Genomic DNA, 14013 nt, shown 5'->3' on the forward strand with positions numbered 1-14013 from the left:
GCTTTCTGAGTTTGTTCAATCTTTTGTACAGAAAGCATGTTTGTCAAAGAATTGCAATGTTCAGTCACGCTGGTTATATTTCTTTTTAAAACACATCTTTCTTTCACTAACTTGCAATTTTCAAGTTCAATTTGCTCAGTTTTTAATTGCAATTGTCGGTATTTTGACTCCACTTCAAAGACTTGATTTTGGAATTCTGTTATTTGAAAAGATAACTGTTGGAGCTCAGAGGTTTTGTTTCGCAAATATGTTTTAATTTCATCATAATGCTCAAGTTTGGATTTTGCATCTTGCAATTCTTCAACAACTGCAATTAGTTGCTTTTTAGTGGACCTATACTTATCATCGCTTCGCTCAGTAGTTAATTGCAACTGTTGGTATTTTGACTCCACTTTAAAAACTTGGATTTGAAATTGCTGGAGTTCAGAGGTTTTGTTTTGCAAATCTGTTCTAATTTCATCATAATGCTCAAGTTTGGATTTTGCAACTTGCAAATCTGTTTTAATTTCACCAGAATGCTCAAGTTTGGATTTTGCATCTTGTAAATCTGTTTCAAGTTTGGATTTTGCATCTTGCAATTCTGTTTTAATTTCATCAGAATGCTCAAGTTTGGATTTTGCAACTTGCAAATCTGTTTTAATTTCATCAGAATGCTCAAGTTTGGATTTTGCATCTTGCAATTCTGTTTTAATTTCATCATAATGCTCAAGTTTGGATTTTGCAACTTGCAAATCTGTTTTAATTTCATCATAATGCTCAAGTTTGGATTTTGCATCTTGCAATTCTGTTTTAATTTCATCATAATGCTCAAGTTTGGATTTTGCAACTTGCAAATCTATTTTAATTTCATCATAATGCTCAAGTTTGGACTTTGCATCTTGCAAATCTGTTTCAAGTTTGGATTTTGCATCTTGCAATTCTGTTTTAATTTCATCATAATGCTCAAGTTTGGATTTTGCATCTTGCAATTCTGTTTCAAGTTTGGATTTTGCATCTTGCAAATCTGTTTTAATTTCATCATAATGCTCAAGTTTGGATTTTGCAACTTGCAGATCTATTTTAATTTCATCATAATGCTCAAGTTTGAACTTTGCATCTTGCAATTCTGTTTTAATTTCATCATAATGCTCAAGTTTGGATTTTGCAACTTGCAAACCTGTTTTAATTTCATCAGAATGCTCAAGTTTGGATTTTGCATCTTGCAAATCTGTTTCAAGTTTGGATTTTGCATCTTGCAATTCTGTTTTAATTTCATCATAATGCTCAAGTTTGGATTTTGCATCTTGCAATTCTGTTTCAAGTTTGGATTTTGCATCTTGCAAATCTGTTTTAATTTCATCATAATGCTCAAGTTTGGATTTTGCAACTTGCAGATCTGTTTTAATTTCATCAGAATGCTCAAGTTTGGATTTTGCATCTTGCAAATCTGTTTCAAGTTTGGAATTTGCATCTTGCAATTCTTCAACAACTGCAATTAGTTGCCTTTTAGTAGATCTATACTCATCATCACTTCGTTCAGTATTTAATTGCAGCTGTTGGTATTTTGACTCCATTTTAAAAACTTGATTTTGGAATTCTGACTCCACTTTAAAACTTGATTTTGAAATTCTGCGATTTGAACATTTAACTGCTGGAGTTCAGAGGTTTTATTTTGCAAATCTGTTCTAATTTCATCATAATGCTCAAGTTTGGATTTTGCATCTTGCAAATCTTCAAGAACTGCGCTTAGTTGGTCTTTAGTGGACTGAAGCTGATGATCACTTTTATTTTTAACAATGATCTCTTGCTGACTGTGTATCTGTCCCGTAATTACCAGGGACCATTTTACACGTTCTGCACCGTGTAATCGTGTGCATTTTCCCCATGCTCTCTTGATATTATTGAAGGACCACTGTCCTCTGGGGATATCATACTTTGATTCAATTTTTTTTGAGGTTTCACATAGGTTAAAATGTCTACGAGTGAAAGATCTACAATCCCCCAACATATCTTCAACAGAAACATCTGGTATTCCAGCACCCCCCTTGGATGTAGTGGGGAGTAATTTTCTGTCTGCTAAAGGCTCTGAATCTACACTTTGAATTGGATCAGCCATAACTTTTCTTGATCGCTGACTGCCGTTTTATTTTAGTTACTGCAGTGCCTAATCTTCCAGTCACGCCTGATAGTCTGACCGACCGACTGGCACTTGATTTATTTAACAGTCTATAAAAAATGTTCTTTTCAAGGGTCGAAGTACTGATTGATGCGGCTTTAAGACTTTTAATGGGTGAAAAAGATATTTCTTACCCCAGTCTAGCCGTGGGTTCCGGCTGTCTTCTGGGCCTCCTCCGATTATCTCCGAAGCTTCCCGAAGGTTCCCAACCTCCTCCGATTATCTTCGAAGCTTTCCGTCGTCACCTGGGCCTCCGAAGGTCGTCCTCAGTACTCCCCCCCCCGACTGCCTGACTACGCCAATTAAAGGAAACTTTAATTTTAAGGGATCTTAACCTGTCGAACCACGCCAAGTTTGGGGGAAGCTTAGTTGATGAATCAAGTCCTGGCGCAATACGACAAGTTATAAGATTTGTAATATTTGTAGACTGTGTTAAGTTGTTCGATTCCTTGTATTATTCGACTGTGTATAGTTGAAGGAATTTATATCATCTCTGCTATTCGGTTATCAGTAGCACTTTGCGAATACTGGAACTCAGCAGAAATTTGCAGTATAAACTCCTCAGGTGCCAAAAAGAATTGTTTTATTTGTAGTCGCTTGATTACAATTTGAAAGTCATTTAAAAGGCAATTCGTAGACAATTCGAAGCTTTCAGAGAATTACAGACATTATCTTTCTTTGCTTAGGCAGACAGCTCGAAAGTAACTTTTAAAAGGTCAAAGTCTGGCAATGAAACATGAAAAGAGAGAGAAAGCTAATCTTCAGCTAAACTCAAACTCAAAGTCAAAAGTGGACTAACATCACTGACACAGACTGTTAGACTGACAGAACCCCCAAACCTAACCTAAAAACTAAACACTAAAACAAAACTGGAGACTAGAATCAAAGGCAAAAACTGACTAAACTAACAGAAAGACAACACAGCACAACACACCTTCAAAGACAATAAAACCACAGACAACACACTAAAAACTAAACTTAACCTACAAAGACAATACTCACAAAGACAACAAAACCCCAAAATGGCGGGGAGAAACTTTTTAGTTATACACTTTCATATCTGTCTTAAGTCATCTAATCACACCCCAATATAATCCTAATTGGTTTGGGTTAGACTCAAACACATTTGATTTGATGGCAAGCCGTCCATCTTCAATGTGCAACATCAGCTTTTCTGACCCAGCATTTATCACCATTGTGAACAATGGTGCCTTCATGTTGCTGTGTATTCAATCCCTTGACCTTGACAATTAGCACAAGACAGTGTCAAATTATCTTGCAACTGTGCTTTTTTTAATGTCACACTGTCTTTGAAAATATGCATTTGCCAGAACAACGGACTTCAGTATAAGTGAACTATGCTGTATAAATGGGTATTAAAAACTGGGGCTCAACATTTATGCTTAAACAGCTATCTTTTACCTATATTAGTTGTATTCGAAATACCTGGCTTCTACAGTGACCCAGAGTCGGGATCGAACCCGGGTCCTCGGTGGTGTGAGGCAGCAGTGCTAACCACTGTGCCACCGTGCTGCCCATAGTTGAATCAATCCTGAGAGATAGGATTAACTGTCACATAGAAAAGCATGGACTATTCAGGGGTAGTCGCCATGGATTTGTTAAAGGAAAGGTCTTGCCTCACAAATGTGTTTGAATTATTTGAGCAAGCGAGAAGAAGGGTTGATGAAGATAGTGCAGTGGATGCCGTGTGCATGGATTTTAGCAATCCAAAGTCCCACAGGGCAAACAGGTCGTACAAATTGGGATACAGGGCTGAGGGTGACTTAATTGAGGTGTGCAAAATTATGAGGGGAAGAGATACAGTGGACAGGATAAAATTGTTTCCCTTGGTGGCAAATTCTAGAACCAGGGGACATAGATTCAAGATAAGTGGCTGAGGTTGTAGAGAAGCGCAGAGGGCAGTGGGAGTCTGGATTTCACTGCCCGAGTTGGTGGTGGAGGCAGAGACCCTGAACTCTTTTATAAAGCACCTGGATGTGCACCGTAAGTGCTGTAAGCTGCAGGACTATGGGCTGGGTGCAGGAAGGTGGGATTAGGAAGGGCACCTGGGTGAACTCCGGCTGGCACGAACAAGATGGGCCGAGAGGTCTCATCCTGTGCTGTAACATTTCCGTGGTTTCTAAGGTCAGGGGTCACCCTGAGCCAGGGGTGCAAGGGCTTGGCGTCTGTCAGACCTCCAAGGCCATCTTTAAATATTGTGGCGACCCATAACAGTGGCCAGCACATTTGAAGCCTGTCTGTTCCAACAAACCCTCCCAGGGGACACCCCTGCTGCAGCCTCTCTCATGAAAGTCCATTTCACCCCCTTTGACTGTGAGCAGCCTCAGGCTTCACAGCTGAAGGCTATCTCAAAGGAGGGATTAGCCTTGTTAGTTGTGAGAGCACTTCACACTCCTGAGCTCGCAAGTGCCTCCTCGAAGGCACAGGTGCCATGTCTCAGAGGGTGATTAGTGCACTGTATGTTCAGCAACCTCTGAAGCCTGACCAGTGAGCCTGTAATCCAGGAGTGTCAGCACCAGAGAGGCAGCTGCCAACAATCAAATGGTAAAGAGCAGGGCCTCACCCCTGAGGATCCTCTCGAGGATCCAGATCGCGCTGGGCATAGTGACTCGGGATGGGCTCAGCCCCCGTTGCGAAGCTCGTTTTGGGCCCTTCCCTCGATGCACCCGATGTAATGGGAACTGCAGCAGACACAACGCATTGGAAAAACCGCGGCCGATAGTCTATTACTCTATTCTAAGCAGCACATTGTGTACAAAGCTGGTCACAACCTCGCAGCTTTCAAAACCGCTTCGCCGACAAAGAAACAATGAAATGTCATCGCCGTTGTAAACTCACCAGCCAATTAACACAGAAATGGTGTCCAACGGGACTGTGACGCAACAGTCAACATTGGTCTGATTCATTTTCATTTTTATTCTGATTTTTCAGACATTTGGAAACAAGACGTTCAAGAGAATTGGAGTGATCCTCCAACGAGGGATCCTCATTCTCATGATAACCTGCTTTCCCTGCTGGGCCATCTTCATCAACACCGAGCACATTTTACTGGCTTTCAAACAGTCTCCTGCAGTGGCCAAGTGAGTGTTTCATCCACACTTTATTAACACTGTCGCTGGGTGAAATCCAGGAACTCCCTCCCCAACAACACTGCGGGTGCACACAGAGCACATGGACCGCAGCGGTTCAAGAAGGTCACTTTCTAAGGGCAAATAAGGGGGATGGACAATACACACTGGCTTAGCGACAGCCACGGGCAAGTAAAGAAAGGGTTGGTATTTGTGTGGCACAGTGACACAAAGGCAGAGTTTGTTTGTGAACAGAGATGTGTTGAATCAAGGAATGTAAGGGTCAGGTTCCAAAATGCAGATATAAAGATGGTGGGCTGGATTCTCCGCGCGACCGCTGCTGGAAGCGGGGTTCACGATCTGGCGGAGAATGGAGCATTTGGGCTAAAAGTGGGCGACAGACATCCTGATCAGAGACACTCCCACCTGGCATATCAGAGACATCCCCTACCCCAATCAGTCACCCCTGCCTGAAAGCTGAAATACAGTCCAGGCAAAAACAGGGAAATATCACTGCTTTTTCACTGACCTGTCCCTTATACCTGCTGCCTCAGACAGAGGAGCTGATACTTCATAGAAAACCAAAACCATATCACAAAGTTTTAAACCCCCTCTTTGACCTGCGAGATTTCTATTAACTTTCAAAGACAAATAGTCTTTAGTAGGCTGTAATTTAATAGCTTCCAGGCAGCCAGGTGTCACAGGATTGTCTATTTTCATTTCCCTTCATGCTTGAATGCATTTCAAGAACCTTTGTGAAACCAATCTAAATGTTTATATATATCGAGGAGATAGGTACTTTAATTTCCTCTTTTTCTCAGCAGAAAGCACTTAACTGCATTAGATGTGGTCACAACCCATCAATCATAGCTAGGTATTTATAAACATTGTGCTTAGGTTTATAGCAGGATACTTGAGGGTAGTTTGATGTGAGGATAGAATGGGGGATCTCTGATATGGTGGTCTCTGATTCAGGCTCTCCGAAATGGTGGGTCTCTGATATGGGGGGGTCATTAATATGGGCGTCTCTGATGAGGTCTCTAGTATGGGGGTCACTGATATGGGGGGAGTCTCTGCTGGGTGTCTCTGATATGGGAGGCTACCTGGTGGGAGGGTCTCTGATCTGGGAGTCTCTGATATGAAGATCCAATGGTAGGATCTGATAGGGGGTCTCTGATGGGGTTTGGGTGGGAGTTCTGACTGGAGCCTGATGGGGGGGGGGGTCTCTGATGGGGGCTAGATCCATAAAATGCCATGAACAAGGCTAATGGAATGCTAGCCTTTATAGAGGATTGGCGTATAAAGACAAATACGTTATGCTGCAGTTATACAAAACCCTGGTTAGGCCCCACTTGGAGCACTGTGAGCACACCTTAGAAAAGATATATTGACCTTGGAGGATGTGCAACGTAGGGTTATAAAAATGATACCTGAGCTACAAGGGTTAAGTTACGAGGAGAGATTACGAGGAGGTGGGAACAAAGAACAAAGAACAAAGAAATGTACAGCACAGGAACAGGCCCTTCGGCCCTCCAAGCCCGTGCCGACCATGCTGCCCGACTAAACTACAATCTTCTACACTTCCTGGGTCCGTATCCCTCTATTCCCATCCTATTCATGTATTTGTCAAGCTGCCCCTTAAATGTCACCATCGTCCCTGCTTCCACCACCTCCTCCGGCAGCGAGTTCCAGGCACCCACTACCCTCTGCGTAAAAAACTTGCCTCGTACATCTACTCTAAACCTTGCCCCTCTCACCTTAAACCTATGCCCCCTAGTAATTGACCCCTCTACCCTGGGGAAAAGCCTCTGACTATCCAACCTGTCTATGCCCCTCATAGTTTTGTATACCTCTATCAGGCCTCACCTCAACCTCCTTCGTTCCAGTGAGAACAAACCGAGTTTATTCAACCGCTCCTCATAGCTAATGCCCTCCATACCAGGCAACATTCTGGTAAATCTCTTCTGCACCCTCTCTAAAGCCTCCACATCCTTCTGGTAGTGTGGCGACCAGAATTGAACACTATTCTCCAAGTGTGGCCTAATTAAGGTTCTATACAGCTGCAACATGACTTGCCAATTCTTATACTCAATGCCCCGGCCAATGAAGGCAAGCATGCCGTATGCCTTCTTGACTACCTTCTCCACCTGTGTTGCCCCTTTCAATGACCTGTGGACCTGTACTCCTAGATCTCTTTGACTTTCAATACTCTTGAGGGTTCTACCATTCACCGCATATTCCCTACCTGCATTAGACCTTCCAAAATGCATTACCTCACATTTGTCCGGATTAAACTCCATCTGCCATCTCTCCGTCCAAGTCTCCAAACAATCTAAATCTTGCTGTATCCTCCGACAGTCCTCATCGCTATCCGCAATTCCACCAACCTTTGTGTCGTCTGCAAACTTACTAATCAGACCAGTTACATTTTCCTCCAAATCATTTATATATACTACAAAGAGCAAAGGTCCCAGCACTGATCCCTGTGGAACACCACTGGTCACAGCCCTCCAATGAGAAAAGCATCCTTCCATTGCTACTCTCTGCCTTCTATGGCCTAGCCAGTTCTGTATCCACCTTGCCAGCTCACCCCTGATCCCGTGTGACTTCACCTTTTGTACTAGTCTACCATGAGGGACCTTGTCAAAGGCCTTACTGAAGTCCATATAGACAACATCCACTGCCCTACCTGCATCAATCATCTTAGTGACCTCCTCGAAAAACTCTATCAAGTTAGTAAGACACGACCTCCCCTTCACAAAACCGTGCTGCCTCTCACTAATACGTCCATTTGCTTCCAAATGGGAGTAGATCCTGTCTCGAAGAATTCTCTCCAGAAATTTCCCTACCACTGAAGTAAGGCTCACCGGCCTGCAGTTCCCGGGATTATCCTTGCTACCCTTCTTAAACAGAGGAACAACATTGGCTATTCTCCAGTCCTCCAGGACATCCCCTGAAGACAGCGAGGATCCAAAGATTTCTGTCAAGGCCTCAGCAATTCCCTCTCCAGCCTCCTTCAGTATTCTGGGGTAGATCCCATCAGGCCTGGGGACTTATCTACCTTAATATTTTTTAAGACACCCAACACCTCGTCTTTTTGGATCTCAATGTGACCCAGGCTATCTACACACCCTTCTCCAGACTCAACATCTACCAATTTCTTCTCTTTGGTGAATACTGATGCAAAGTATTCATTTAGTACCTCGCCCATTTCCTCTGGCTCCACACATAGATTCCCTTGCCTATCCTTCAGTGGGCCAACCCTTTCCCTGGCTACCCTCTTGCTTTTTATGTACGTGTAAAAAGCCTTGGGATTTTCCTTAACCCTATTTGCCAATGACTTTTCGTGACCCCTTCTAGCCCTCCTGACTCCTTGCTTAAGTTCCTTCCTACATTCCTTATCTTCCACGCAGGCTTCGTCTGTTCCCAGCCTTTTAGCCCTGACAAATGCCTCCTTTTTCTTTTTGACGAGGCCTACAATATCTCTCGTCATCCAAGGTTCCCGAAAATTGCCGTATTTATCCTTCTTCCTCACAGGAACATGCCGGTCCTGAATTCCTTTCAACTGCCACTTGAAAGCCTCCCACATGTCAGATGTTGATTTGCCCTCAAACATCCGCCCCCAATCTATGTTCTTCAGTTCCCGCCTAATATTGTTATAATTAGCCTTCCCCCAATTTAGCACATTCATCCTAGGACCACTCTTATCCTTGTCCACCAGTACTTTAAAACTTACTGAATTGTGGTCACTGTTACCGAAATGCTCCCCTACTGAAACATCTACCACCTGGCCGGGCTCATTCCCCAATACCAGGTCCAGTACCGCCCCTTCCCTAGTTGGACTGTCTACATATTGTTTTAAGAAGCCCTCCTGGATGCTCCTTACAAACTCCGCCCCGCCTAAGCCCCTGGCACTAAGTGAGTCCCAGTCAATATTGGGGAAGTTGAAGTCTCCCATCACCACAACCCTGTTGTTTTTACTCTTTTCCAAAATCTGTCTACCTATCTGCTCCTCCATCTCCCGCTGGCTGTTGGGAGGCCTGTAGTAAACCCCCAACATTGTGACTGCACCCTTCTTATTCCTGGGGCGAAATTCTCCCCCAACGGCGGGATGCCCGCCGACTGGCGCCAAAGCCGGCGCAAATCAGACGGGCATCGCGCCGGCAAAAAGGTGCGGAAGTCTCCGCATCTTTGGCGGCCTAGCCCCAACATTGAGGGGCTAGGCCGACGCCGGAGGGATTTCCGCCCCGCCAGCTGGCGGAAATGGCGTTTGTTGCCCCGCCAGCTGGCGCGGAAATGCGGCGCATGCGCGGGAGCGTCAGCGGCCGCTGTCAGTTTCCCCGCGCATGCGCGGGAGTGTCAGCGGCCGCCGAAAGTTTCCCGCGCATGCGCAGTGGGGAGAGTCTCTTCCGCCTCCGCCATGGTGGAGGCCGTAGCGGAGGCGGAAGGGAAAGAGTGCCCCACGGCACAGGCCTGCCCGCGGATCGGTGGGCCCCGATCGCGGGCCAGGCCACCGTGGGGGCACCCCCCGGGGTCAGATCGCCCCGCGCCCCCCCCCCCCAGGACCCTGGAGCCCGCCCACGCTGCCTGGTCCCGCCGGTAAATACCAGGTTTGATTTACGTCGGCGGGACAGGCAATTCCTGGGCGGGACTTCGGCCCATCCGGGCCGGAGAATCCAGCGGGGGGTCCCGCCAACCGGCGCGGCTGGATTCCCGCCCCCGCCCAATCTCCGGGAGCGGAGACTTCGGCGGGGGCGGGGGCGGGATTCACGGCGGCCAACGGCCATTCTCCGACCCGGCGGGGGGTCGGAGAATGACGCCCCTGATTTCTACCCATATAGCCTCACTGCCCTCTGAGGTGTCCTCTCGCAGTACAGCTGTGATATTCTCCCGAACCAGTAGCGCAACTCCGCCTCCCCTTTTACATCCCCCTCTATCCCGCCTGAAACATCTAAATCCTGGAACGTTTAGCTGCCAATCCTGCCCTTCCCTCAACCAGGTCTCTGTAATGGCAACAACATCATAGTTCCAAGTACTAATCCAAGCTCTAAGTTCATCTGCCTTACCCGTAATACTTTGTGCATTAAAACATATGCACTTCAGGCCACCAGACCCGCTGTGTTCAGCAACTTCTCCCTGTCTGCTCTGCCTCAGAGCCACACTGTCCCTATTCCCTAGTTCTCCCTCAATGCTCTCACCTTCTGACCTATTGCTCCCGTGCCCACCCCCCTGCCATACTAGTTTAAACCCTCCCGTGTGACACTAGCAAACCTCGCGGCCAGGATATTTATGCCTCTCCGGTTTAGATGCAACCCGTCCTTCTTATACAGGTCACACCTGCCTCGGAAGAGCTCCCAGTGGTCCAGATAATGGAAACCCTCCCTCCTACTGTTTAGCCACGTGTTTAGCTGCTCTATCTTCCTATTTCTAGCCTCACTGGCACGTGGCACAGGGAGTAATCCCGAGATTACAACCCTCGAGGTCCTGTCTTTTAACTTTCTGCCTAGCTCCCTGAACTCCTGCTGCAGGACCTCATGCCCCTTCCTGCCTATGTCGTTAGTACCAATATGTACAACGACCTCTGCCTGTTTGCCCTCCCCCTTCAGGATGCCCTCTACCCGTTCGGAGACATCCGGAAGGAGGGGCCGCATCTGACGCTGTGTAAACCGTCAGTGCCAACCCTTTGAGGATCTGCTAGACGGTGAGCACCACCAAAGACTCCGGCTCACCATGGAGATCGTGTGCACCTGTGCCAGATGATGGCACACCTGGAACCATGGGTGTATGGGGGAGGACGCCCATTGGCAGTGGCCATCAAGGTGATGTCACCCAGAACATTTACGCCTCTGGCTCATCCCAGGTTCGAGCGGAGACCTGTGTGGGATCTCGCAAACATCTGTGCACAGGTGCATCCACGCCGTCACGGATGCCCTCTGGGCCCGGGCATCAGACAACGCAATCTTCAACCGTAACCAAGTCTAAAAGATGCCCAGGTTGCAGAATGTGCTGCCAACTCTGGCATGCCCCAGGTGCAGGGGGCGATCGATGGCATGCATGGTCCCCCCTGAGCACCCCGTCGACAAGGTGTGCCCTTCATCCACTCCATGAATGTGCAGTTGCTATGCGACCATCAGCTACACATCCTGCCGCACTCGGATGAGGGATTGCCTAGAGGGTGACAAGGGTAACCCGCTGAGGTCTTGGTGGAAGCCAGACCTATTAATAGAGGTGTTGGAGTTTGGTGGAGGGTGGGATGTGAGGCAGATGGGTTTTGACTGGCCACTAGGGGACTGGGGAGTGGGTGATGTGAGGACTGAGGGGCAGGGGTGATGCCGGGGCACAGGGGTAGTGATTCACCACCGGTCCCCTGAGGAGGTCATTCACCTTCTTCCTACACTGGGTCCCAGGCCTCCTGGGGAGGCTGGTAGCACTGACCGCCTCTTGCCACCTCCTCCCAGACCCTGTTTACAATGGCGGGCTAGAGCCGCCGGCCCACCCCGGGGAAGAGGAAGTCCCTCCTCTTCTTCACTGCGGCCTGCATGTGATCGAGTTCTGACTCCTGATTCTCCGGGAGCTGGTCTCCGCTGAGCCACCTTCCTGGCTGGAATGAGAGTTTGCGGGGAGTGGATCGCTTAGAAGCAGCTCCAGCTTGTCAGTCTCCCCAGCACTACCGGGAATGGGAAATGCTCTGAATTCCATGTGGACAGAGTACTGGCCCATTGGCATGCCCTGAATTGCTCCCCGAATAGCTCTCCCAATGGGAACACAGAGCACACGCAGCTCAGTCCCTGCAGCAGCACTTAGGGCTGAATTCTCCGGTTTTTAGGCTACATCCGGAGGAAGCGTCCAGTTTCACAACGGAAACGTCAGCACCGCCCCCGCATTGATGCTCTGCTCGGTGGGGGGCTAGCAGCCACGCCACGTGAAACGCCCAGCGTTCCCATAAACGGCCAGACAATTGGCAGGTCCCAGCGGTCGCGCCGTACAACATGACGCCGGAAACGCGTGGACCCGACTGGCCAAATAGTGATCCCCTGGATACTCCCCAGCCACCCCAAGGACCCCCCCCCCCCCCACCAGCCCCCCCCCCCCCCCCCCCCCCCCCCCCCCAGCCCTCGCCGAAGCCCTCGATGATACCGATTTGGACGGGGCGGAGAATCCTAAGAACGGCGCTGGCCACGATTCGGTCGCAAACGGGGATTCTCCGCCCGATCGCCGACGACGCGGGGCAGCGGCGAATCCCACCCTTAGTCTCCCAAACGGAGAATCCCGGCCAAAGTGTTCCCGCAGGATCAGAATCGCATGCAATTCGCGTTCCCGAATTTGGTCCAAAATTCAGGAGATGCAAATGAGCCAGCAATCTGCCGGTGTGGATTGGAAGCAATTCCCAGCCCCACTGGCGTCGGATTCACTGGAGCCGCAACTCACATTAAAAAGCCGGACTGGATGGAGCTGATATAAGGACTCCCCTCACCACACACTCATTCCAGAGAAGGCGCTGGTTCAGAGAAGGCCTGCCTCCTGATCCCGGGAGTCTGAAGTGGACAGACTGCTCAATGCCATTGAGGGGAGGAGGGGCACCCTCTTCTCCAGGGTGGGTCGCAGACTCCAGCCCGCTCTCCTGAGCAGCCCCTGGGAGGAGGTGGCCGAGGCAGTCGGTGCTGCCAGCGTCACCGGGACGGCTGGCACGCAATCCCGGAAGAAGGTGAATGACCTCAAATGGCGGTTTGGGATTTTTGGATGACCCGATATTCTCCGCCGGATTGCGATTCTCATTGCCAGGATCAGGGAGCGGAGATTCCAGCCCAAAGCACAAGGACAGTAGAGCTCAGAAGGGTGAGATTTAACCCACCAAGTCTAGCCAGCTCTGTCAAAGAAGAATCCAGCTCGTCCCTCCCCGGCTCCATCCAGATATCCCTGTAGTTGTCACCCCTCGGCGAATTCCCCCTTTGACGGCCACTATTGAACTGTCTCCACACTCTGACAGGAGGAATGTATGAACTGATCAAATGTTACTGAAACATCAGAGTTGCCTGCGGCGACCATCACTCGATTAATTGTTCTCTTTGTTGTATTGTATCTCATACGGTGATCAGGCTGTCACTCCACTATGTGCCAGGGTTAACTTCCTGTCTTCATTGCCATGGCAACGTGTGTCGGTGCTTCACTGCGCGGCAGGACTTACCTGAGTCTGAGTTTACCTTTGGTTACAGAGGCTGATGTTCTGTCTTTTCTCGATTGTTACCAACATCTTTCACTTTTCTTCCAGGTTAACACAACTCTACGTACTGATATTCATTCCCGGCCTTCCTGTAAGTATCATAGAATCATAGAATTTACAGTGCAGAAGGAGGCCATTTGGCCCATCGAGTCTGCACCGGCCCTTGGAAAGAGCACCCCACCCAAGGTCAACACCTTCACCCTAGCCCCGCAACCCCGCCTAACCACTTTTGGACAATAAGGGCAATTTATCACGGCCAATCCACCTAACCTGCACATTTTTGGACTGTGGGAGCAAACCGGAGCACCCGGAGGAAACCCACGCACACACGGGGAGGATGTGCAGACGCCGCACAGACAGTGACCCAAGCCGGGAATCGAACCTGGGACCCTGGAGCTGTGAAGCAATTGTGCTAACCACTGTGCTACCGTGCTGTCCCATAAGTCGTTTGTTATAATTAAATTTAACACACACACACATACACCCACACATATACACAGTCGGCAGCACTGCGCCCCTGGCATTAACCCCCGTCCCACATATACCCG

General features: G+C 48.4%; 1 protein-coding gene across 1 annotated transcript in view; it reads left to right on the top strand.

Annotated features, from left to right (window-relative positions):
* Positions 1 to 14013, top strand: part of LOC140386931 (multidrug and toxin extrusion protein 1-like) — a 113485-nt gene that overhangs the window by 43798 nt on the left and 55674 nt on the right. The window contains exons 4-5 of the mRNA XM_072469835.1: positions 5108 to 5256; positions 13514 to 13556. Coding sequence (XP_072325936.1) covers positions 5108 to 5256; positions 13514 to 13556 — 192 coding nt within the window. The remainder of the gene's footprint in view (positions 1 to 5107; positions 5257 to 13513; positions 13557 to 14013) is intronic.

The sequence above is a fragment of the Scyliorhinus torazame genome, chromosome 12, assembly GCF_047496885.1.
Source record: "Scyliorhinus torazame isolate Kashiwa2021f chromosome 12, sScyTor2.1, whole genome shotgun sequence".
NCBI classification, from domain to species: Eukaryota; Metazoa; Chordata; class Chondrichthyes; order Carcharhiniformes; family Scyliorhinidae; genus Scyliorhinus; species Scyliorhinus torazame.